General features: G+C 46.4%; 2 protein-coding genes and 1 long non-coding RNA gene across 10 annotated transcripts in view; 2 read left to right on the top strand and 1 right to left on the bottom strand.

Annotated features, from left to right (window-relative positions):
* NGLY1 (N-glycanase 1) overlaps positions 1-7392 on the bottom strand; it is a 63110-nt gene extending 55718 nt beyond the window's left edge. Inside the window, exon 1 of one of the 3 annotated variants that reach the window (XM_067737337.1) lies at positions 7169-7392. In XM_067737337.1, coding sequence (XP_067593438.1) covers positions 7169-7299 — 131 coding nt within the window. In that variant the 5' untranslated portion in view covers positions 7300-7392. The remainder of the gene's footprint in view (positions 1-7168) is intronic. The other 2 variants (XM_067737336.1, XM_067737334.1) reach the window with 2 other exon arrangements.
* A 630-nt stretch (positions 7393-8022) lies between these two features.
* LOC137224614 (uncharacterized) lies at positions 8023-16439 on the top strand. 3 transcript variants are annotated; one of them, XR_010943405.1, is made up of 4 exons: positions 8023-8468; positions 12428-12462; positions 12992-13107; positions 13824-16439. It is a non-coding gene; the product is annotated as an uncharacterized lncRNA (long non-coding RNA). The 3 variants fall into 3 exon arrangements; XR_010943406.1 differs by having other exon boundaries at positions 12942-13107; positions 15316-16439; XR_010943404.1 differs by having other exon boundaries at positions 12942-13107.
* A 59-nt stretch (positions 16440-16498) lies between these two features.
* Positions 16499-20675, top strand: OXSM (3-oxoacyl-ACP synthase, mitochondrial). Of its 4 annotated transcripts, none has more exons than XM_067737330.1 (3): positions 16499-16637; positions 17143-18257; positions 20206-20675. In XM_067737330.1, the coding sequence occupies exons 2-3, from the start codon at positions 17278-17280 to the stop codon at positions 20606-20608; spliced, it is 1383 nt and encodes a 460-aa protein (XP_067593431.1). In that variant the 5' UTR covers positions 16499-16637; positions 17143-17277; the 3' UTR covers positions 20609-20675. The 4 variants fall into 4 exon arrangements, with proteins under 4 accessions (XP_067593431.1, XP_067593432.1, XP_067593433.1 ...); XM_067737331.1 differs by having other exon boundaries at positions 16559-16640; XM_067737332.1 differs by having other exon boundaries at positions 16588-16725.
* Positions 20676-25751: the final 5076 nt, after the last annotated feature.

Raw genomic sequence — 25751 nt, 5'->3', positions numbered from 1 at the left:
TTGGGAGTGTTCCTCCCTCTGCTATATTTTGGAAGAGTTTGAGAAGGATAGGTGTCAGCTCTTCTCTAAATGTTTGATAGAATTTGCCTGTGAAGCCATCTGGTCTTGGGCTTTTGTTTGTTGGAAGATTTTTAATCACAGTTTCAATTTCAGTGCTTCTGACTGGTCTGTTCATATTTTCTATTTCTTCCTGATTCAGTCTTGGCAGGTTGTGCCTTTCTAAGAATTTGTCCATTTCTTCCAGGTTGTCCATTTTATTGGCATAAAGTTGCTTGTAGTAATCTCTCATGATCTTTTGCATTTCTGCAGTGTCAGTTGTTACTTTTCCTTTTTCATTTCTAATTCTATTGATTTGAGTCTTCTCCCTTTTTTTCTTGATGAGTCTGGCTAATGGTTTATCAATTTTGTTTATCTTCTCAAAGAACCAGCTTTTAGTTTTACTGATCTTTGCTATCGTTTCCTTCATTTCTTTTTCTATTATTTCTGATCTGATTTTTATGATTTCTTTCCGTCTGCTAACTTTGGGGTTTTTTTGGTTCTTCTTTCTCTAATTGCTTTAGGTGCAAGGTTAGGTTGTTTATTCGAGATGTTTCCTGTTTCTTGAGGTAGGCTTGTATTGCTATAAACTTCCCTCTTAGAACTGCTTTTGCTGCATCCCATAGGTTTTGGGTCGTCGTGTCTCCATTGTCATTTGTTTCTAGGTATTTTTTTATTTCCTCTTTGATTTCTTCAGTGATCACTTCGTTATTAAGTAGTGTATTGTTTAGCCTCCATGTGTTTGTATTTTTTACAGACCTTTTCCTGTAATTGATATCTAGTCTCATAGCATTGTGGTCAGAACACATACTTGATACAATTTCAATTTTCTTAAATTTACCAAGGCTTGATTTGTGACCCAAGATATGATCTATCCTGGAGAATGTTCCATGAGCACTTGAGAAAAATGTGTATTCTGTTGTTTTTGGATGGAATGTCCTATAAATATCAATTAAGTAAATCTTGTTTAATGTATCATTTAAAGCTTGTGTTTCCTTATTTATTTTCATTTTGGATGATCTGTCCATTAGTGAAAGTGGGGTGTTAAAGTCCCCTACTATGAATGTGTTACTATCGATTTCCCCTTTTATGGCTGTTAGTATTTGCCTTATGTATTGAGGTGCTCCTATGTTGGGTGCACAAATATTTACAATTGTTATATCTTCTTCTTGGATCGATCCCTTGATGATTATGTAGTGTCCTTCTTTGTCTCTTCTAATAGTCTTTATTTTAAAGTCTATTTTGTCTGATACGAGAATTGCTACTCCAGCTTTCTTTTGGTTTCCATTTGCATGGAATATCTTTTTCCATCCCCTCACTTTCAGTCTGTATGTGTCTCTAGATCTGAAGTGGGTCTCTTGTAGACAGCAAATATATGGGTCTTGTTTTTGTATCCATTCAGCCAATCTGTGTCTTTTGGTGGGAGCATTTAGTCCGTTTACATTTAACGTAATTATCAATATGTATGTTCCTATTCCCATTTTAATTGTTTTGGGTTCGTTATTGTAGGTCTTTTCCTTCTCTTGTGTTTCTTGCCTAGAGAAGTTCCTTTAGCATTTGTTGTAAAGCTGGTTTGGTGGTGCTGAACTCTCTCAGCTTTTGCTTGTCTGTAAAGGTTTTAATTTCTCCATCAAATCTGAATGAGATCCTTGCTGGGTAGAGTAATCTTGGTTGCAGGTTTTTCTCCTTCATCACTTTAAATATGTCCTGCCAGTCCCTTCTGGCTTGCAGAGTTTCTGCTGAAAGATCAGCTATTAACCTTATGGGGATTCCCTTGTGTGTTATTTGTTGTTTTTCCCTTGCTGCTTTTAATATGTTTTCTTTGTATTTAATTTTTGACAGTTTGATTAATATGTGTCTTGGCGTATTTCTCCTTGGATTTATCCTGTATGGGACTCTCTGTGCTTCCTGGACTTGATTAACTATTTCCTTTCCCATATTAGGGAAGTTTTCAACTATAATCGCTTCAAATATTTTCTCAGTCCCTTTCTTTTTCTCTTCTTCTTCTGGGACCCCTATAATTCGAATGTTGGTGCATTTAATGTTGTCCCAGAGGTCTCTGAGACTGTCCTCAGTTCTTTTCATTCTTTTTTCTTCATTCTGCTCTGCAGTAGTTATTTCCACTATTTTATCTTCCAGGTCACTTATCCATTCTTTTGCCTCAGTTATTCTGCTATTGATCCCATCTAGAGTATTTTTCATTTCATTTATTTTGTTGTTCATCATTGCTTGTTTCATCTTTAGTTCTTCTAGGTCCTTGTTAAATGTTTCTTGCATTTTGTCTATTCTATCTCCAAGATTTTGGATCATCTTTACTCTCATTATTCTGAATTCTTTTTCAGGTAGACTGCCTATTTCCTCTTCATTTGTTAGGTCTGGTGGGTTTTTATCTTGCTCCTTCATCTGCTGTGTGTTTTTCTGTCTTCTCATTTTGCTTATCTTACTGTGTTTGGGGTCTCCTTTTTGCAGGCTGCAGGTTCGTAGTTTCTGTTGTTTTTGGTGTCTGTCCCCAGAGGCTAAGGTTGGTTCAGTGGGTTGTGTAGGCTTCCTGGTGGAGGGCACTAGTGCCTGTGTTCTGGTGGATGAGGCTGGATCTTGTCTTTCCGGTGGGCAGGTCCACGTCTGGTGGTGTGTTTTGGGATGTCTGTAGACTTATTATGATTTTGGGCAGCCTCTCTGCTAATGGGTGGGGTTGTGTTCCTGTCTTGCTAGTTGTTTGGCATAGGGTGTCCAGCACTGTAGCTTGCTGGTCGTTGAGTGAAGCTGGGTGCTGGTGTTGAGATGGAGATCTCTGGGAGATTTTCGCCGTTTGATATTATGTGGAGTTGGGAGGTCTCTTGTGGACCAGTGTCCTAAAGTTGGCTCTCCTACCTCAGAGGCACAGCACTGACTCCTGGCTGCAGCACCAAGAGCCTTTCATCCACACGGCTCAGAACAAAAGGGAAAAAATTAGAAAGAAAGAAAGAAGAAAAGAAAGAAAGAAAGGAAGGAAGGTCGGAAGGAAGGAAGATGAAAGAAAGGAGGGAGGGAGGGAGGGAGGGAAGGAAGGACGGAAGGAAGGAAGGAAGGAAGGAAGATGAAAGAAAGAAAGAAAGAAAGGAAGGAGGGAAGGAAGGAAGGAAGAGAGAAGGGAGGGAGGGGGAGAGGGAGGAAGGGGGAGGGAGGGAGAGAGGAAGGAAGGAAGGGAGGGAGGAGGAAGGAAGGAAGGAAGGAGGGCAGGAAGGAAGGAAAGAAAGAAAGAAAGAAGATAAAATAAAATAAAAGATAAAATAAAATGAAGTTAATAAAATAAAAAGTAATTATTAAGAAAAAAAAATTTTTTTAAGAAAAACAAAACCAGACAGATAGAACCCTAGGACAAATGGTGGAAGCAAAGCTATACAGACAAAATCTCGCACAGAAGCATACACATACACACTCACAAAAAGAGGAAAAAGGGGAAAAATCATAAATCTTGCTCTTAAAGTCCACCTCCTTAATTTGGGATGATTCGTTGTGTATACATGTATTCCACAGATGCAGGGTACATCAAGTTGATTGTGGAGCTTTAATCCGCTGCTTCTGAGACTGCTGGGAGGAATTTCCCTTTCTCTTCTTTGTTCGCACAGCTCCCGGGGTTCAGCTTTGGATTTGGACCCGCCTCTGCATGTAGGTCGCCTGAGGGCGTCAGTTCTTCGCTCAGCAGACAGGACGGGGTTAAAGGAGCCGCTGATTCGGGGTCTCTGGCTCACTCAGGCCAGAGGCGGGGGGAGGGGCATGGCGTGAGGGGCGGGCCTGCGGCGGCAGAGGCCAGCGTGACGTTGCACCAGCCTGAGGCGCGCCGTGCGTTCTCCTGAGGAAGTTGTCCCTGGATCCCGGGACCCTGGCAGTGGCGGGCTGCACAGGCTCCCCGGAAGGGGGTGTGGATAGTGACCTGTGCTTGCACACAGGCTTCTTGGTGGCCGCAGCAGCAGCCTTACCCTCTCATGCCCGTCTCTGGGGTCCGCGGTTTTAGCCACGGCTCGCGCCCGTCTCTGGAGCTCCTTTAAGCGGCGCTCTTAATCCCCTCTCCTCGCGCACCAGGAAACAAAGAGGGAAAAAAAAATCTCTTGCCTCTTCGGCAGGTCCAGACTTTTCCCCAGACTCCTTCCCGGCTAGCTGTGGCGCACTAGCCCCCTGCAGGCTGTGTTCACGCCGCCATCCCGAGTCCTCTCCCGGCGCTCCGACCGAAGACTGAGCCTTGGCTCCCAGCCCTGCCTGCCCCGGTGGGTGAGCAGACAAGCCTCTCGGGCTGGTGAGTGCTGGTCGGCACCAATCCTCTGTGCGGGAATCTCTCCGCTTCGTCCTCCGCACCCCTGTTGCTGTGCTCTCCTCCGCGGCTCCGAAGCATTCCCCCTCCGCCACCCGCAGTCTCCACCCGCGAAGGGGCTTCCTAGTGTGTGGAAACCTTTCCTCCTTCACAGCTCCCTCCCACTGGTGCAGGTCCCGTCCCTATTCTTTTGTCTCTGTTTTTTCTTTTGCCCTACCCAAGTTCGTGGGGACTTTCTTGCCTTTTGGGAGGTCTGAGGTCTTCTGCCAGCGTTCAGTAGGTGTTCTGTAGGTGTTGTTCCACGTGTATATGTATTTCTGGTGTATCTGTGGGGAGGAAGGTGATCTCCGCCTCTTACTCTTCCGCCATCTTCCCCTCGTCCCCCCAAATTTAGTCAAATATTGTTTTTTAAAGAATGAATGAAGCAAGTTTCCTAGGGAACCCACATGGAATGCCAGTAAAACTACTGCAGATTTTTGAAAGGCAGATACTGAGGAAAGCTAATTTTTATCTATAAGTCAGTGAACTGAAAAAACGGTTCAAACCCATGGTACACTGTGCATGCAAATTAGTATATACTTCATTGTATAATTTCATTAGCTTTACGAGCCTTAGTTGGGGAATAGGATAAACATCATCTGAAGCAGAAATTTCAAACTTAACCCAGAGTATTATTTTCACCAGTGTATAGTGACAAATATCACTGTTAACACCAACAATTAAAAAACTGCAAATGAAATTCTCAGTTCAGCACTCACCCTATAAAATACTATGTCAGATCCTGAGTTAGGAGCAAAGGATATCAAGACAACACCCCTTATCGCTCATGCTAAAGGTGTTCCTAAAACAGCAAAAGAAACGATGGTTTCCTCTATTCTCAAATAAGTTAGATTAGCCTGTCTGTAATGCAGTGTAGCTAAGGGATCAAGAAGAGGCCTGGGGCTTTTCTGTTAAGAGGCAAGCAAATCACTGGACTTGGAAGCAGAAGAAAAGGTGAGGTTTTTTCCCCCCCTCTGAAGACCAAACGAGTTTGAACTGTAAGAATGAGGGCAGGGGGCTTCCCTGGTGGCGCAGTGGTTGAGAGTCTGCCTGCTGATGCAGGGGACACGGGTTCGTGCCCCGGGAGGATCCCACATGCCGCAGAGCGGCTGGGCCCGTGAGCCATGGCCGCTGAGCCTGCGCGTCCGGAGCCTGTGCTTCGCAGCGGGAGAGGTCACAACAGTCAGAGGCCCGCGTACCGCAAAAAAAAAAAAAAAAAAAAAAGAATGAGGGCAGGAACTAATACTATTACTTAAGACAAACTAAAAAGGGTAGTTTTTCATACCATCTCCACTTATATGAGTTCCAGACTCCTAATTCCCTTTCTGGATAAAAAACCTTTTTAAGGTAAGAAACATAAGCCATCGTAGAGACTATAACATACACTGACAGCATGCCACGTTTCTTCTATGAGTTTGGTAAACACTCATAATGACGATAATGATGGAAAAGACTTCCTTCCTCAAAACACCTTGATCTCAGCATTTGTGGTTTCCCTGGATTGAAAGCAGAAGTGAATCCTCATTACAAGGGCAACTCCCTTTTCTGAAGAATGGGGTTTAAATAGTTTGGTGGCTTTCCAGATGGGAGGTGCTAGCTGACGGCCTCTGGAGAACTCTGCCTCGGAGTTCACTGTGCAGAATCCTCTGGCATCCTTGCGCTCTGAAGAGCTGTCAGATCTCCCAGGGCTGAGAAGGTGAGCTGAGAGGGTGTCACAGAGGAGGCAGGCGGCCCCCATATAGGTCTTAACTGTGCAGCTGTGCACAGTGCACATGCTGCATCCCTCTCTGCATCTGTCACACAACAAGGGCTCAATATGTTCTTCTTTCAATTCACTTTTTAAATCATTAATGTTGCCTATATGAGCCATATTAAAACTGCCATGGGTTAAGACACTGCACTTGTAACTAAGGTCTCCAAAACTGGGTCACGTGAAATCTATAACCTTGACACTGCGAAGGATCTCCTTTTAGACTTCAGGCCAATACATCCACCCCTTAGAAAAGCAAGCGCACCAGGGGCTGGGGGGCGGGGGGCAGAGCCTATATGATCACGGCGCCCTGATAAACGAGCTAACAGCACTAAGGCGGAGGCACGTGGGGCTCCTTTTCCCTCCCCCACACATCCCGTCCCTCAGGACACCACATCATTTGATCTAAGAGTGGAGGGACGTAATGCTTCAAAATGACTAATAAAACTTACTTCCCAATTCCCCAAATCTGTAAGGTTCCTTAGAGGTCTAGAAGTGTGCTCAGAGTAAAAGGAAACAAACTACTCTTAGCCAAGGTTATCCTCACAAACACCACGGTAGTGTTAGGCTCTAGTATTAGGATATTCACAAAACGCTGGGAAGAAAACATCTTGTCCGTGGCAAACTTCTGAGAAGCCCAATGGCAACTGAAGGCTGCTGGTGGGTAAAACGCACGCAGTGGGGATGAAACGCTGTCGCCGCTCCTGTCCTGACACGTAAGACTGTTCAAGCGCCAGACCGAGGCCAGAGCCCGGGGCGCGCCTTCCCCTCCTCCGCCCCGCGCGTCCCGGGACCCGGCTCGCCCTGGGCTCCGCGACAGCAGGTGTCCGGTCACAGGTGCAGAGACTCCCTCCGCTCCGGCGGGGCTGGGCCGGGCGGGTCTCCAGGCCCCTGGCGGGCGGCCCCAGCTCCCCCCCCGCCGCCCCCCTGAGCGGGAGCCAGGCCCGGGGCCCTCCCGGCCTCCGCGCCCCCGGGGCCGGCCGGGCGCCCCCAAACCCGGCCGCGCGTGCGCCGCGCCCCGCCCGCTGGCACGCGTCCCTCCCGCGGCCCCGCACCTGAGGATGTTGTCCGCGTAGGTGAGCAGCAGCTTGGAGGCCTCCAGGAAGGTCTCCGGGGTGTTCTGACAGAGCTCGGCCACCGCCGGGGACGCTGACCCACAGGAACTGCCCAGCGCCGCCGCCGCCATACTCGAGCGCGCGGCCGTGACCCCCCCCTCCCCCCGCCCGCACCGCGTGCGCTCTGAGCAGGCGCCTCAGCTCGCCGCGCTCTGCGGCCGGCCAGGGGGAGGGGGCTGGTCTCCAGGGGCGGGGGCCCGGCCGAGAGGGAGGGGGCTGGTCTCCAGGGGCGGGGCTCGGCCGAGAGGGAGGGGGCTGGTCTCCAGGGGCCGGCCCGGCCGAGAGGGAGGGGGCTGGTCTCCAGGGGCGGGGCCCGGCCGAGAGGGAAGGGGCTGGTCTCCAGGGGCGGGGCCCAGCCGAGAGGGAAGGGGCTAGTCTCCAGGGCGCGGGGGGGCGGGGGCGTGCAAGGCTCGTGGCGGGGGGCAGGGCTCGTGTGTGGGGGGGTGGTCTCCAGGGGACGGGGGGTTTTCCAGGGGGGTGGCGTCTGATATCCTGGGCTGGGGACTCGGCGGGAGGTGAGGGGGACGGCTGGTCTCCAGGGGGCGGGGACTAGTATCCGGGACCGGTGGGGTTCGTCTGGGAGGAGCTGGGGGCTGTTTGGGGCCGTTGGGGGCTTGGGCCGACAGGGGCCTGGTTGTCAGGGCCTGGGGGCTTCGACCAGGCTGGGGTGTGGGTCTTGGTCGTCCGGACCGCGGGGCTTTGCCCATGTGTGTCTGGTGGTCTGGACCGCGGGGTGGGGTGGAGGGGCGGGGGTTTCGCGCAGGGGTAGGGGCTGCTGGCTGGTGCAGCGCAGGAACCCAGGTTCCTCGGCGCCTCGGGGCCGGCCTCAATAGATCCAGCCAGACGGTGGAGAAACCCCCTATATTCCAACCACCCCTTTGCCCCCAGATGAAACTACTCTACAGCTTCCTCCTCGCAGATGGTCAGGCCTTCCTAAGTCAATGTGGATGAAAGACCCCAGAGGGAAGCAGAAAACCACGTTCAAAACCAAACACATAAACTCTGCTGGGTTTCTCCTATATGGATTTTTTTTGGAATTAGATAAATGATTGAAAATCTCTTGCATAAGTCCCAGCTCAGAGAATATGATGCCTCTGTAAAGAAGTTTTTTTCAAAACTGCAGTTTGCAACATAGTGGGTTGTGGACTCCACTGACCAAAGTAAAACACATATCCAATAACGACAAAGTAGAATGGAATGGAGGAGAAAGGAAAGACAGCAAAATTATGCATCCCATGCAGTAAGTGTACGTATTAATTTGTGACCTTGTTTCGCAGGTAGATCCTGTGATCAGCGTCCTTTATTCCTCTTAAAAGAAGAATCCTAACATCTTTAATCCATCATCTACTTCTCCATGACCTTGAAAGTGTACTTTACCAATGCCTTCTTTCTTTTCCAAACCTCAACAAATGTTTTTCTTGACACTATATATTTTTAAAAGTTGTTTGTCTAAGTAGCTTCTTTGAATAATCTTGATGCTTTATCGTCAGTTCGCTTTTTAAATTTGAAATTTTCTTCCAGTGTCTCTGAGCAAGACCCTGAGCAATAACCACCCACTTCAGTTACCATTCACTTGCCAGATATATGTGAGAAGTTTTTAATAAATATCTAGGTTTTTGGACCAGCTTCCAAGAATAGTGTTTAACTGATAGTGTGTTGCTAGCTGCCATAACTGAAATTTTCAGTGACGTAACATGAGAAATTTCTTTCTTGTTCATACAAGAGGTATCATTTGTCAGTGAGCAGCTTTCCTCCAGATAATGATGCAGGGCCCCAGGCTCCTTTCCTCCCATAGAAATCAACAAACATTTTCTATAAAGGACTAAATATTAAATGTTTAAGGGTTTGTGGCCATAGGGGCTCTGGTTCAACTATTTAACTCTGCCTTTGCAGTTGTTCCATAGGCAATACAGTTTGCCCTTGAACAACGTGGGCACCAACCCTCCAAGCATTCAAATTCTGTGTATAACTTCCTCTGTATCTGAGGTTCCACTGTATCTGTGGTTCTGAATCTGAGGTTGCAACTCACAGTGGGCCATGTAGCACTGTAGCATTTACTGTTGAAAAAAAATCCTCATATAAGTGGACCCATGCAGTTCAAACCCGTGTTGTTCAAGGGTCAACTGTACTTAAAATGAATGTGTATGGGTACGTCCAATGAAACTATTTACAAAAACAAGCAGCCTTCTGGATTTAGCGTGTGGTTTGCTAACTACTGCTATATGGCCACAGAGACTTTTGCATTTAGTTAGTGATTGGGCAGAAAGACCGCATACCTGCTTCTTAACCACATGGGCCCAGAAATGACAAACAGCGTTTTCTCTACTGTATCATTAGTGAAAATGAAGCCCCACCTAGATGAAAAGGGAGGGAGACTGGGAAATGTAGTCCTTAGCTGGACAGGCACCACCCACAACTCTGGGAATTGTGGGATGGGAGGTGGGAGGCCTGGGATGTAACTAGCTGTCTCTATCACAAACAGTATTCCCCTTGAGTTTCTTCTTTCCATCAGCACACTCATTTATTCTTATAATAATTGTATAAGGTTATCATATACTATCTAGTATTTATGACTTTTTTTAAGGCTACAGAACACTTTTTTTTTTCAAATAAACCCTTAGGAGGAAACCTAGTATATACAAAACACCAAAGTGGAGGCGCTCTAGAACTGAAGCAGGAATGCTCTTGTGGCGGGGGAGGAATAGAATGTTATCAACTTAGCTTTCCCCTTGAGTAGATAATGGCTTTAAGGTACTTTTGTGAGGGACATGCAACCACAGTGTGAGAACCAATGCCATAAAATTAATGCTGTTAAAATAACGTACAGTCCATAAAATCATAGAAATCCTCATTTCAATGGTAATTCACTAAATTATTGTTTATTTTAATTCACCTGAAATTTAAATCCTTCCCAATTACTTTTTTTAAAAAAATTTATTTCTTTTGGCTGCGTTGGATCTTCATTGCTGCGCGCGGGTTTTCTTTTTAGTTGCAGCAAGAGGGGGCTACTCTTCGTTGCGGTGCACGGGCTTCTCATTGCAGTGGCTTCTCTTGTTCCAGAGCACGGGCTCTAGGTGCGCGGGCTTCAGTAGCTGAGGGGCACGGGCTCAGTAGTCATGGCTCGCGGGCTCTAGAGCGCAGGCTCAGTAGTTGTGGCGCACGGGCTTAGTTGCTCCGTGGCATGTGGGATCTTCCCTGACCAGGGCTCAAACCCGTGTGCCCTGCATCGGCAGGTGCATTCTTAAGCACTGCACCACCAGGGAAGCCCCCCAATTACTCTTTACTTTGAGTAACTACTCTCTCTCTTGGATACCACCATCTATGAAGCTATTAAGGGAATTTATTATAACAAGGGACTTGGCCCATTCTTTTCCCTGTCTGCTTCTTCCACTTAAGTCAAGTTGAAAGTATTTTGATTCTTCAGTTTCCTTTAGAAAAGTTAAAGGTTTTAAGCTAGTCAATCTCTTTATACCCACCATTGCTCCAAACACATAAAAGGATATTCTAGTATTAAATCAGCTTTGAACTTCCTGTTCATTCACTTGATTTTTTTTTTTTTTTTTTGCTTCAAGATAATGAATTTCTTTTTAGGATTCCAGCTTTGTTAAGAACATCATCTTTAGAGTTGACATATGGTGGCACTATTCTTAAAATGAAATAAAGATATAACTCACTGAAATTTCCCCAGGATAGGTTTTGTCATAAAAAAGAAAATGTTGGGACTTCCCTGGTGGCTCAGTGGTTAAGAATCTGCCTGCCAACGCAGGGCACATGGGTTCAAGCCCTGGCCGGGAAGATCCCACATGCCGCGGAGCAACTAAGCCCGTGTGCCACGACAACTGAGCCTGCGCTCTAGAGCCCGCAAGCCACAACTGCTGAGCCCGTGAGCCACAACTACTGAAGCCAGCATGCCTAGAGCCCGTGCTCCGCAACAAGAGAAGCCACCACAATGAGAAGCCTGCACACCTCAAAGAAGAGTAGCCCCTGCTCGCCGCAACTAGAGAAAGCCTGCGGGCAGCAACAAAGACCCAACTCAGCCAAAAATAAATAAATATATTTTTTAAAAAAGAGAAAATGTTGACCTCAGTAAAGGTTATTGGCAAGGAGAAGGGTTAAAGCCTCTCAGGAATTGATGTGGTAGCTCACTACTGTGTGACTGTATTAAGTAATTAAGCAACTATTATTTATTGAGCACATGCTGTATGCAAAGCAGTCTGAGATGGATGACGTAAGAAACTTTTAATCTAGTAGGAAGGACAAAATGAATAAGAATACCTTACATACAGATAGCCCTTCAGTTGATGAAACAGAGTTACTGTGAAAAAATCATTTGGTAAGAAATGCACAAAGTGGTATATGCATAAGGGTATGTGTTTATTAATTCATTCTGTAATTCATTCATTCACCAAATAGTTATGAAGCCAATGGCCGTGCGCCACACACTGTGAAGCAGGGGAGGAGATGAGCACAGGCCCCGCCTTCATAAGAGTCATCGAGTTCGAGCACTGGTGAGACCAGCAGTATCAGCATCACCAGGGAACTATCAGGATATTCTCAAGCCCCACCATTAAAGATGAGGCCCAGGGCTTCCCTGGTGGCGCAGTGGTTGAGAGTCCGCCTGCCGATGCAGGGGACACGGGTTCGTGCCCCGGTCCGGGAAGATCCCACATGCCGCGGAGCGGCTGGGCCCATGAGCCATGGCCGCTGAGGATGCGCGTCCGGAGCCTGTGCTCTGCAACGGGAGAGGCCACAGCAGTGAGAGGCCCGCGTACCGCAAAAAAAAAAAAAGATGAGGCCCAGCAATGTGTGTGGTAAGCCCTTCAGGTGATTTTGGTGCACGGTAAATTTGGAGAACTATTAGTTTAGAAGAAGGAAAATTCCTCTGTGGTTGCAGTTTCATGGAAGAAGAATTTGAAAAGAACCCTTAAATTGGGAGGTTAATGAGATGAGGAAGGGCAGGACTTTCCAGCTGTGGGAGGAAATGCCCCCAACACACATTTAATTAAGGACAGCATCCTAGCACTCTCTCCTCCGTGCCACTGCCTTAGTTTAGGGCTTCACCCGTCTTTTTTAAATTTTTTTTTAATATTTATTGGAGCATAGTTGCTTTACAATGTTGTGTTAGTTTCTGCTGTTCAGCAAAGTGAATCAGCCATATGTATACATATATCCTCTTTTTTGGATTTCCTTCCCGTTTAGGTCACCACAGAGCATTGAGTCCCCTGTGCTATACAGTAGGTTCTTATTATTATCTATTTTATACATAGTAGTGTACATATGTCAATCCCAAGCCCCCAATTCATCCCCTCCGTAGAGCCTCACCAGTCTTAACTCTCTTCCCCCATGTCCACTCCCACATTCCCCAATCCCCCTGCACATGCTGCAACGATGATCTTTCTAAACCACCCATCTGATCATGTTATTCTTCTGCAGAAACGTTTTCTATGGCTACCCCTTGCCCACATGTAACTGAGCAGGACCCTATGAGGCCTTCCCAGAATAGACCTCCACCCACATCCTACACCTGCCTTTTGTTTGTAGAAAAACTTTAGTTGAAGAATAACCAGAGACGTGAGAAAATGCAGAAAGAAAGGAAGACAATCAAGTAAGACCAAATAACAATACTTTAGCCATTAAACAGTCAAGGACCTTTAGTTCTTCCTCCAGGACTATAGAGAATATTCTGAGCCACATCCTTTGAGCTGTTTTGCAGATACTGAAAACCCCACAAGGTGGAGGAAGTTACCTGTCTGCTGCCCACAGGCATGTAGACCTCAGACCGGTTGGAACCAGAAGGCTGACGCTGCGGACTCCCCATTACCTCACCACCAACCAATCAGAATGTCCACGAGCTGACCACGCCCTGCTCCTTGAACACCGTAAGACTTCTCTCGACCCCCTCCAGGGCGGGGCGCACAGTCTTGAGGACACGAGCCCACTGTGGCCTCCTTCGCCTGGCAAAGCAATTAATCCATTTCTTTCTACTTCACCCAAAACTCTGTCTCCGAGATTTCATCTGGCACCAGCGTAGAGGCCAGATTTCAGCAACACACACTCTACCGCCAAATGATGTCACGAGTCAGGCAAGAAACTTGAATGTACTAAGTGGCTTTGTTCAAGACAAAAGAACTAGCAGAGTCCGGTGAAGGGAATGAGAGAGTTTACCATTTCCTTCCTAGAGGAATTTAGATTCAGTAAAAGAATGTTGCAGTCCATTTTAGACCAGGGCTGCCTGCATATCATTTCTGACCTACAGGATCAAATCCAAAGTCTTCTGCACAACATCCAAGACTTTTTCAGATCAGCCCCTGCTTCACTCTCATGCTTTCACTGTTGCTTTGTCCCACACCTCACATCCAGCATTGGCCACATTGAACTACTACTAGCAGTTTGTGGAAGATATCAGGTATCCAGGCCTTTGTTCTACTCTGTCAGGATGCCCTTTCCCACCAAATTTACTAGACAAACATGTACTCATTTTCAAGATGCAGTTCAAAGGTCAACTTTTTTGAAGGCTTTCCTGACTTTGGAAGGTAGTATTGACCCAGTTGTCTCCTTTGTATTATTATAATTCTGTCATATTCTTCTATTCCAGCACCTGTTTCAGTGGTTTGCACATATTTGTCTCCATGGCTGTTTCCTTAGACTATGAACTTCCTGAAAGCAAGAACCATACCCTATTCATTTTCATATGCCAGCTTCTAGCACAGCTTAGGAAGAAAATGAATGTTGAACAAAAGAAAGTACAAGCAAAGATACAGAGATGAAAAAAGACAAGCTGAAGTCAACCTAGAGATGATAAGATCACTTTTGCTGGGTGTTGGGCTGCACCCTGCAGGCCTGCAAGCCCTGGGCTTACCCAGCTTCAAGACAAAAGAGCGAGCCCAGAGTCAGTGACAGAGACACCAGTGGTTTAGTGGATGGGGGGATCTTACATGTCTGAAGCAAGGTCGTGGAGTGACACCCCACCGTCTGCAGCAGACGGTGGGCAGGACATGGCAGCAGTCTTTGCTCCTGGGGAAGGGGGAGGTTACCAGTTATAGGGCAATTGATGTCAGGTTGGCTCATCGGTTACCAACAGTGAGGCACGCCCCTCACTGCTTCTTTGATGAACTCTCACATTACAGAGGTTCTGATCTAAAGATTAGTCACCAGCTGGGGCTGGGGGCAAGTCTGTAGGAAGGTCAGTCGCGTGAGTAGGGTGTAGGTGAAGCAGGCACTCGTCAGGCAGAGGATGTACAGAGTGCAAGAGAACAGCCATCTTGGGTGGAAATCTATTTTAATAGAGAATGGGAACTATATCTGGAAAGATAGTTTTGAATCACATTACAAAAAATTTAAGTAAACATATGTCTGAACAAAAGGCTATGGCAAGTGGAGCCTTTTTGAAGATTTTGGTACTTTAGCTAAAACACCATGGTATTTTAACAAGGAATATGGTACTAAATCATACAGTATAGCTATTAGAATACCATAAAATCTCTCACCCCTTTCCAGACCAAAGGAAAGATCAGAGGTAGAAATAAAAATGAAAAGACTTTTGGTGGCTTTACTTTCCTACAATTTTTTTTTTCCGTTTTTTGGCCACACTGCACAGCTTGCAGGATCTTAGTTCCCCAACCAGCGGAAGCGGGGCGTCCTAACCACTGGTCCGCCAGAGAATTCCCTCTACAATATTTTAATTGACTTGTCACTTCTTATCCAAGATAATTTTGTGATGTTACAAAAGAAAAAAGAACAGCATGTTAAAACTGTGTTTCATATGAGTTTGGCTTCAAAAAATATTTTAGGACTTTTCGCACTATGATTTTAAAATATTATATAGCCATGAAGAGAGGAGAGAGCAAGTTTGGGTACCTCTCACTCCTTAACTTTTAGTTGTATTTTATAACCACGTTTGTTTTAATTTCTCTTAAAGTAACTCTATCGTCACTGAAAGAAGGTCAACCTAAGAAGTGACTGAATAGGCCTTGGATCAAAGATGACTCAAGGTCATACTAGGGAACTACTTTAGAAAAAGTCTATTTCCAGACACATTTAAATCCAGTACTAACTAGGAAAAGCTAAGCTCCCAAATTCTTCCCTAGAGCTGGGAAAGAAGACAAAGCACTCTACTTGGAAGCCATCAAGAGGCACACTGTCCAGAAAGAAACAAATACGCTGAGAGGTTCAGATGCAGGTTATATGGTCAATCCTTTATCTACAGAAGAAAGAAGGACACAAAACGCACCTGGGTCAGCACGTGAGCAACAGATGGTCATCTAAACAGATACTACCTTGCTGATTTCTTGCTTTTTTATATTTTCATGTTATTTTTCCCTTGATAGATTCACAGTGAGCTCTGAGCAAATAAAAGTTATTGAATTTTTCGAACACTTAGAAATAAATGTCTACGTTCTTCTCTATTCTGGTCTTGTCTCCATTCTCAGACACTGGCTGTGATATTTTGAGCACCGCCCAAGAGCTGAAAATAAGTTTCAAAAAGTAAAAGTAACTTTATTATTACAAAAGCATTGTTGGTATACTATAGAGAAGATGATAAATAAAGCTAAGCAAAAATAAGGGGGAATGGGAATCCCCTGGCGGTCCAGTGTTTAGGACTCCAGGCTTCCACTGCATGGGGCCTGGGTTCCATCCCTCGTCGGGGAACTAAGATCCTGCACACCACAAGGAGTGGGCAAAAAAATTTAAAAATTAAAAAATAAAATAAGGGAAAAACACCGCAATCATTATACTTGCTTGCAGACCAGACCCCGCCCCCAAGAAAACCCTTTAAAAAAAAAGGAAAAATACAAGTTACTACTTGGATCTTCTAAGAAATTATCAACATCTTTCCACATTAATAAATATTCACTTATAAAATTATTTTAAATGTTTGCACATTACTTAGATGTACCACAAAATAGACAACTGCGGGGAGTCCTACTTTGCTATGATAAACAACTCTGGGCGATAGAGATCACTGTAACGATACGGTAACTTCTTTAATTCTTCCCTAGCATTCCGGGCGAATATGACGGAGTCCCTCTTCCCACAACAGGCGAATATCTGGGATTATTAGCAAAAGAAAAAAAAAAGAGATCCCTTTTTGATACGCAAAAATGCTATCTCCCCTCGTTACGTGCTCGTTCCCAAGTTATGCTGGAGTCGGTGAGGTGGCGCCCGGACCCTCCCCTCACCGTCTGACCTCCGCCAAGGTGACGCGGGGGAAGGGCGCCCGGCCCAGAGGGCGCGCACGCCGGGCGTGCGCGTGCGCGCCTATGCGGACGTGTGTGTGCGCGGACGTGTGTGTGCGCGGACGTGCGCGGACGTGTGTGTGCGCGGACGTACGTGGACGTGCTGTGCGCGTGAGCACGCCCGCATCGCGCGTGGGACTGCGGCTGCGCTGGCCGCCGGAGGCCGGGTGCAGGTAGTGGGTTCTCGCTCCTCTTCTCCTTCCGCCCTCCAGCTCCGAGTCGGATCGGCGCTGCGTGGGGAGAGGGGTGTGGAGGAGCCGGGTCAGGTGTCTTTTCCTCTCGCCACGCTTTCCTCGGGTTTCTGGGTTGGTGCGGGGAGTTGGCCACACCCCCTTCCCTTCCCCCCCACCCCACCCTTGACCTTCGCGGTCCCCGAAACCCTGATCAAAAAAGTTCTCTCACCGCCACCCCAAATAATAGGCCCTGAAGTGTGTTTTGTGCCTTTTGTAATAAGGCCTCGGTAATCCTGAAAAAGGATGCTCTTCGCAGCCTATATCAGGCCAGGAGTGCGTGTATATTTTTCATTGTGAAGTTCTGTTGTGAATCGAATGAGTCGTCTTTTCAGCTCTTTATCTTGGAATGTCCGAGGGTACTGAGAGTCTAAAAAGGGTTGAGTCCAGACAGGTGGTTTGATAAGTAAAAGTGATGTAACATTATTTTCCCTGCGCTCCTTAACAGCTCATACCAAGCACCCGAGAAAAACCACCTTGGATGTTGTTTCTTTGGCCTTTAAGGTATTTCAACAACAGTCAGTACCTGCTGGGCGTGTCGTGGTCTGCTACAGAACGTCTCTGACCTCTCCGAGTCTCAACCATGCTGTCAAACGGCTTGCAAAGTTTCCTAAAAGTTACAAGCCCTCATCTAATACACACAGGGTTGTGCCAGCGATTGATAAGTGAAAGGAGGTTTTTCGGAACTGTGCCAACACCCAGATTGCGTAGGCGGGTTGTCGTTACAGGCATTGGCTTAGTGACTCCTCTGGGTGTTGGCACTCAGCTGGTGTGGGATCGTCTTATCCAGGGAGAGAGTGGAATCGTTTCACTGGTCGGTGAAGAGTATAAGAGTGTCCCTTGCAGTGTTGCAGCTTATGTGCCAAGAGGTTGTGATGAAGGTCAATTCAATGCACAAAACTTTGTGCCCAAATCAGATATCAAGTCCATGTCTTCTCCCACCGTTATGGCCATTGGGGCTGCTGAGTTAGCCTTGAAAGATTCCGGCTGGCATCCTCAGTCAGAAGCTGACCAAGAGGCTACTGGTGTTGCAATTGGCATGGGAATGGTTCCCCTTGAAGAGATTTCTGAAACCGCGTTGATGTTTCAGACGAAAGGTTACAGTAAAGTCAGCCCATTCTTTGTCCCTAAGATTCTGATCAGTATGGCCGCAGGCCAGGTCAGCATTCGCTATAAACTCAAGGGCCCCAATCATGCAGTGTCTACAGCCTGTACCACGGGAGCTCATGCTGTGGGAGACTCTCTGAGGTTCATAGCCCACGGCGATGCTGATGTGATGGTGACTGGAGGTGCCGACTCTTGCATCAGCCCTTTGTCGCTGGCTGCGTTTTCCAGAGCCCGGGCTTTGAGCACAAACTCTGATCCGAAGTCGGCATGTCGGCCATTCCATCCCAAGAGAGATGGTTTTGTGATGGGAGAAGGTGCAGCTGTGCTGGTGCTAGAAGAACACGAGCATGCTGTTCAAAGAGGGGCTCGGATCTATGCAGAGATTTTGGGCTACGGACTCTCAGGTGATGCCAGTCACATAACCGCCCCTGATCCTGGAGGAGAAGGTGCCTTAAGGTAAAGAGTGGTTGTTTGTTCACATTTCTTCAGGTAAGACTCTTTATTGGAGTCTCAGCTTAGGGGAAACTGTAGTATCTGGCCTTGGTGTACTGTATCTCTGTTGTGTTCCCATTTTAGACTAACTAGTGTTTTTGAATTCTTTGCTTTACCACGTTTGAAATATTTGAAAACGTGTGAATATCCTTACAAAATCTGGAGTTTTAGCGAAGGCCAGTAACGTTGTGAAGAAGGCCGTGTGTGACTTTGCCACATTTTCATCCCTTCAGTTGTGCTTAACAGCCGTCAGGGTCAGGAGGCTCCCTTCTGCAGCCCTCCATCAGACCTGCACAGTACAGTTAGCGCTTTGTCCTACGTGTACCTGGTCTCTGCTCCATTTCAGCAGGGTTCTGCTGCGACTTCTCATCACCCAGGGATCTTATTAAAATGCAGATTCTGACTCCGTAGGTCTAGGGTGGTGCTCGAGATGCTGCGTTTCTAACCAGCTCCTAGGTGGTGCTGATGCTGCTGGTCTGAGGACCGCACTTGGAAAAGCAAGGTGCTTTTATTGTGAAAGAGGTAGCGAGTTAAGTTAAAAAACCCACAAAACAAAAGACCCCTCTGACACTAACATTATGTGTCAGTATGTTTGTTCATAGGTTAGCCTGCTTAGATCATATTACGTTTTAACCAGTTAAATTAGCCGGGGGTTGGCAAGCCTTTTCTGTAAAGGAACAAATAATATTTTTGGCTTTGTGGGCCAAAAATATTATCCCAACTACGAGGGTCTCTATCACAGCTACTCAGACTCTGCTTTGTAACTGAGAGTAGCCATGGACAGTACGAAAATGAATGGGTGTGTTCCGATGAAAGTACAGTTGACCCTTGAACAACACGGGTTTGAACTACGCGGTTCCACTTACACGCGGGTCTTTTTCGCTAAGTACATACTACAGTGCTACAGGATCCGCGGTCGGTTGAATCTGCGGATGTGGAATTGGGGGAATGGATGGCCAACGGTAAAGTTATAGGGGCATTTTCCACTGTGTGACGGGTCAGCACCCCTAACCCCCAGTTTGTTCAGGGGCCAACTGTGTGTGCAAAAGCAGCATCTGGCCAGGGTCATAGTTCACCGACCCCTGAATTATATTTCTGAGTTTTAGTGAGTAGTTGCTAGTGCTGGAAATGTCCAGCCTAGTAGTCAGCTAGATGAGGAAAATAGTTATGTTTAGGTGAAACCTTCCAGCACGCTTCAGATGATACTCTGAGCTGCCTCTTAAGGAAATGTATGCAGCCCAGAGATCAACAACTAAAAAAAAGGGTGTTAACATCCATGAGATTTTCAGAGGTTTTCCCAGAGAAGTGTTTTATTTTTGGATTTGTTTCTCTCGGGGTTTGGCTTTGTATTTCTTCATTTATTTAGAATTCTCATATCCTGAATAGACAATTTTTGAAAGGGTGTTTGAGCCTTAAAGTAATAGGACAGACATTTTTTAGATTATTGGGACATATTCCAAGTTTCACATTTAACTGTGAAAGAAAACATTAAAGCATAGTTATAAATTTTTTTCTCCACGTTTTAACTCTACAACACACCCCACTGAAAAGCAATTCCTAGAAGAGAAATTATTCTAGGCCTGAGCCTATGTGGCTTTTTCCTCAAGGAAGAAAGGACGATTCAAATAAAATGGAAATACGTTTTATTAGAGATTGTAAAATCCATAGGTTTGTATGTTTATGTCATGGTGATGAATCAGTCCAGGGTCCTGGGGGTGCCTTGTTATTCCCATGCAGACAGCATTCCAACTCACACGGTAATCCAAGATGCTGTTCTGTCATTAGAGCATAAAGGGTTCTTTTCATCCAGTGTACTTGGATATTTCTTTTTCGTAAGCCATACAGACAGTGAATACCTTGCTAGAATTAGATGTCGTTCCGATAAGTTCAGTTGCTTTTCTCATTTTACTAGATGTATGGCTGCTGCTCTAAAAGATGCAGGTGTACAGCCTGAAGAGATATCCTACATCAACGCACATGCTACTTCCACACCGTTGGGAGACGCTGCTGAAAACAAAGCCATCAAACATCTTTTCAAAGAGCACGCCCACGCCCTTGCCGTTTCCTCCACCAAGGCAGCCACGGGACACCTGCTGGGGGCTGCCGGGGCCGCTGAGGCAGCTTTTACCTCCCTGGCTTGTTATCATCGAAAACTGCCACCTACTTTAAACCTGGACTGTACAGAACCAGAATTTGATCTCAATTATGTTCCACTCAAGGCACAGGAATGGAAAACTGAGAAGAGATGTATTGGACTCACCAATTCCTTTGGTTTTGGTGGTACAAATGCAACACTTTGTATTGCTGGCATGTAGGACAAATCATCTGTCATTAAATATTGATTTTTTTACCTGTTATAAACTGCATTAAGTTGAGAAATAATATGTTTATGTAAATGCATGTTGTTATATATCAGTATCCAGATACGCGTTATCTTTGTCAGGGTTTCTCAACCTTGGCACTGCTGACGCTTTGTGCAAGGTAATTCTTCGTTGGGGAGAGGGGAGCTGTCGTACACATCGTGGAATGCTTTACAGCATCCTAGTCTCTACCTGCTAGATTCTAGTAGCACCTACTTCCCCAGTGGTGACAACTAAAAATGTCTCTAGACATTTCCCCCTGTTTCTTGGGGAGGGGGCACAAAAGTGAGAAGGGAACAGCCTTCCCCTTGTGTTAATGGGCTGCTCGTATTACCTTTGCTGCAGCACTTTATCCCCTATATACCTAAGTCTCCAGTCATGTTCATTCAGTGGTAATCAGTCTTAATTCTCGTGGGCGTATGGTTGGTTCCGTTGAAATTTATTGGGTGCCAGCTGTGGACCTGGTTTTGTACTGGCCACCAGCAATAAAGTGATATGTCAGGACAGGCTTCCTAAGGGTGAAAAGGTCTCAGTCAGGTTACAGGGGAAGGAAGGAAGAGTATTCCAGCCAGGAGGCATAGTGTGGAACGGCTAGGAAATTTAGAGAAAACCTCAGGACCGAATGTAAATATTTCAATACTTACAGCCTGAGATGGGAGTAGGAGATAAAGCCAGAAGACCTGGAGGAAATCAGGTCACAAAGAACCTTCTAAGTTCTGTTAAGGCAGTGAGAGTAATGGAAGCCATCTAAGGTTTGGTGTGTTAATGATGGTTTTGTAACGTGTCAAGTTGGCTAGGCTGAGCCGCAGTTCCCAGAATTCGCTCTACCGTATGTTTTTGGTTAGGGCTGGCCACGAGAGAGTCCTGTAGGAGATATGCAGGGTGGCGTGAAGCAGCAACCATTTTGTAGCTCACGTGTGTTGTGGCTTTGCTGGCTGACTTCTTGCGGTGAGGCAGTGGCTGAGCCTGTAACTGCTCCACCCGCCCCTGGATCCTCCCTCCATTTCCCTGACTCCTGGGCCACATGCGTTTAGCTTCACGAATGGCCCAGCTTCCACCCCATGACGCCAAGGTCAGAGGAAGCAAGAACTGACAGGGTGAGGTTCATTCTTGTGGCTGTGTGTTCCAGCTGGTTGTTGGAACTTTACATCCATCTTCCCTTCCCAGTCGCCTGCCCGGTGGACTTGAGTCTCCAGCAGCGGAAGAGAATATAGGTGGACCTAACAGCCCTACAGAGACTGTTTAGCCAGTTCTTGTAACTGTGTAGGTCAGATCCCTGTAATAAGTATCTACATCTGTATCTCTCTTAGCGGTTCTCTCTCTGATTGAACCCTGACCGATACATGTGAAGAATGGGAGTTGTTGGGAGTAACATAATCACATTTCCTTTTAGAAACATGACTCCGGCTGCAGAGCAAAGAACAGATTGGAGGGAAGCTGGATTCCTATAAGGGAATCCAATCAGAAGGGGAGAGCAAAATCCAGGTAAGAAAAGATGGTGGCCTGGATGGAGCAGGATATTTTGACCCAAGGTTATTTTAAAGTTGAAAATCACGTTCATTTTTTTTAGTCAGTTTTACTAAGGCATAATTTACATGCAGTAAATTGCACCCATTTCACGTGTATGGTTAAATGAGTTTTAATAAAGGTGTGACACACACTCGAGGAACTACTACCTCAATCAGAATATAGAGCATTTCCATCTCTGCAGAAATTTCCTTGTGCCCCTTTGCAGCCAATCTCCCCAGCTGCAGAAGAACTTCCTGTCACTATAGATAAGATTTGCCTTTTCTAGAGTTTTATATAAGTGGAGTCATACCCCTTGGTTCCTGTCTTCTTTCTCTCAATTTTTTTGAGATTTATCCATATTATTGAGTGTATCAGTAACTCTTTCCTCTTTTATTACTGCTTTTTAAAAATTCTGTAATAGATACAGATACTTTTGGCTTTTAATCTTTCCCTAATCCCTACTCATTTTATAGCATTTTACTTAATCTCACTGTTATTTTTTAGACGGATAGGTATTGCCTTTTGCACGGAAGGCAAGGATTTAAGATGTTTTCTAAAACTGATAGCTTCTGAAGTGAAGAATCCTTCCTTTGAAAATCACAAATCTACAAGGATACAGTTGTATAAAGGGTATACGGTTGACCCTTGAACAACATGGGTTTGAACTGATCCCTGGATTACTTGTGCAAGGATTTTTTTCAATAGTACATACTACAGTACTACACAGTCCACAGGTTGGTGGAATCCACAGATGCAGAGCGAGCGATACGGAGGGCCAACTGTAAAGTTATACACAGACTTTTGACTGCACACTAGGGAAGGGGGGTCAGCAACCCCATACCCACGTTGTTCTAGGCTCAACTGTGTATATATGTGTATGTGGTGTATATAGATAGACGTGTGTACATCTATATATACACACATTACTGAGAATATTGAACTGGTAGAAATTTGACAGTTTTTTTCTGTGGTCTAGTGCCAAGAGGATATGACTATTTTTGGACCCAAAGACCCTCCTCTCCCCCTGGGTCTTTATGTTTAAGGAAAAAAGTAGACAACTTAGGGTAATAAAAGTAATAACAGTTAGCTTTAGTTTTAATTCAGGTCCCCTGAGAAGCAGACACCAGGAGAGGATTTCCTGTGCAAGTCTTCGGGGGGAAAGGCCTGTGAAGGATGAGGGGAGAGGGAACAAGAGAAGGCAGGGAGCCCCTCCGACCGTGATGAGAGTCTGACACCCGTCAGGAGCGGGGGCAGGGATGAAAGGGGGTGGACTAGAAAGGTTTCATTCAGATGGAAGTCCCATTCTAAGAGAGTTTTGGCCAGGCCGATGGGCCAAATCGACCGAGAATCTCATGTTGAAGGAGTTCCAGGACCCTCAGGGGTGGACCTGCATTAGTGCCCCCACTGTGGTCGGCGGCAGTGCTACCAGGGCACGGCCGGAGACCTGAGCTGTGCGTTTTTCGTGGCCAGTGTGCTGCACCCCTTGTACCACAGTGATCTACTTCTGCAAGCAAGTTCAGGGGACAGGTCCTCTGTGAGTTCTGTGGGCCTCTCTTTCTGAGGGAGAATTTAGAAGAGGGAAGTTAGTGGGACAAGCAGTAGCCCCTGATCCTGCATTGGTTTCAGGTGCATACTGGTTGGTACCCATCCTCTCCCTAAGCCACTGTTCTTTCCAAATTCCCCTCACCTTCAGGGATTATCTTGGCAGGCTTTGGCAGCTTCCCTGGTGGTGTGGCTCAAAACCTTTAGTCCTGAAAGGCTGAGCCCTTGGCAATCATACCACGCTCTTTTCGGACAGCAGTTGGAGCTGTGTCCTAGGCACTGGGATCAGGAAGCCAGCGGATACCAGGAGGCACCCAAGCAGACCACCGGGATTCCATACACATGCTACCTTCCCTGGCTGGTCAGGGTCAGATTCCACAGCCAGCATGCTGACTTTCTGGTCCCTGGGCACAGGGAGGCCAAAGTGTCCTGGCTGTAATGAGACACTTGCTGTGGCCCCTGGCAAGAGTGTGCATACCCTCTGGAGATCAGAACTTTTAACGCTGCAGAGCTCAGAGTGGCAAGGATGGAAAGCATGAAATTCCTCGCTGTGATTGGATCACTGGGAGTGATGGTAAGTGGGGCCACCCCTGTTCCCCACCCCGCTTTGTTTCTGGACCTGTGTGTTGTTCTTACTGGGGACTTAGCCCCGTACAGAAGTCTTTGATTTAAGCACATACTGCATCCCCAGGATGGCATTGCACCCATTCAGGAGGTTGCCTCTCACCTGGTCATTCAGGGGTGCCTTTGGAAGGCAGTTCATCCTTCTAGGAGGCCGGCTGCTTCTGCATGGTATGATGTGTCATACAACCCGGGGACCCCGTGTCATTGGCCTATGCCCACGGCCCATCTTTGCTGTGAAGTAGGTCCCCTGCTTGGTGTCAGAGGAGGTCATCAGGAGGATGTATATCACAGCAATAACCAAATTTCCTTGCCAATTGCATTATAATGAGCTCTCATCAGATCTTTAACCTTGGCCATTTTAAAGTCTTCTGTCATTTACAGACTTTTGTCATGCTCTGATGCTTTTGCAAAAGTGTTCCTGTAAGAGTGCTTCATCTTCAAGATTTGTGGAAGAATATAGCTTTCTGATAACTAAGATCACGCTACTAAACTGAGTAAGAATTTGCAGAACTCTAATGGAAAAACTGATGAGGATGACTATCATTTTTATGATTTTTTAAATTGGAAACATTGTTGATCCTTTTATGTTTTGTTTTCCCGGGTTTAAGAAAAACAATTTTCTTTTCTCTTAAGCTATCAGCAATTTGCTAACATATACCATTGTGAACAAAGAGGAAACATTCACCTTTTCCTCCCTACCTGACCCCTGCAGAATTCAGAAAGTCTTAGAATGAGCATTCTTAGTTTCATGGCAATATAGTTATTTGCGTAAGTTCAACAAGAATCTGTTCATCTTGTAACAGGAATGAATTGCAGCAGCCAGGGGTTTGAACTCAGCATTTGGCTGGTGACCACTCATGAGCCTTGGCCGTTAACCCTTTGCCATGACAGTTGGGCTGATCTAAAGGGATTAACCCTGTGGTTTGAACAGCGGGGAGTCGGGAGGTGGATGTTCACGAATAAACCCTCGCTGGGGCAGGATGTGTGGAGAGACGTTTCGGTTCACCTGCAAGAGGCTGAGGCCGTCCTCACTGGCTTCCACCTCCCGGCTCATGAGGCGCTGACACCCCCTGGCCATCAGGAGGCTGATGCCCTAGCTTGGGTACCAGCCCTGGTAACTGACCCTTCAGTAGATTCATCAGTAGATGAGGTGCATAGGAAGGGCAGCCACCGTAGCACCAGGGTGGGATGGCGTATTGCCACGACCCTGGATTGCCCTTGAAATACAGTGAGTTGGTTCATGCAGCAACAGCGTGTCCTGTGTGTTCTAAACGGTGCCCAGGGCAACTACCAGAGGAGTCTGGGACCACCCCCTGGAGTTCCCTGCCAGCGAGGGGTTGGCAAATTGATCGTATTGGCCCTTTCCCTCAGAGTGAGGGTTCTAAATATGCCTTGGTTCCTGTGGACACTGCATCTGGCCTAA

This window comes from Pseudorca crassidens, chromosome 5 (genome assembly GCF_039906515.1).
Source record: "Pseudorca crassidens isolate mPseCra1 chromosome 5, mPseCra1.hap1, whole genome shotgun sequence".
Taxonomy (NCBI): domain Eukaryota; kingdom Metazoa; phylum Chordata; class Mammalia; order Artiodactyla; family Delphinidae; genus Pseudorca; species Pseudorca crassidens.
Note: the sequence above shows the minus strand (reverse complement) of the source record. Positions and strands in the feature narration are given on the sequence as shown.

Bases quoted from the DNA above. Each gene is read 5' to 3' on its own strand.
- OXSM (XM_067737330.1), top strand. From the start codon at position 17,278: ATGCTGTCAAACGGCTTGCAAAGTTTCCTAAAAGTTACAAGCCCTCAT. The intron at 18,258-20,205 runs GTAAAGAGTGGT...TCATTTTACTAG, and splicing joins GGAGGAGAAGGTGCCTTAAG to ATGTATGGCTGCTGCTCTAA.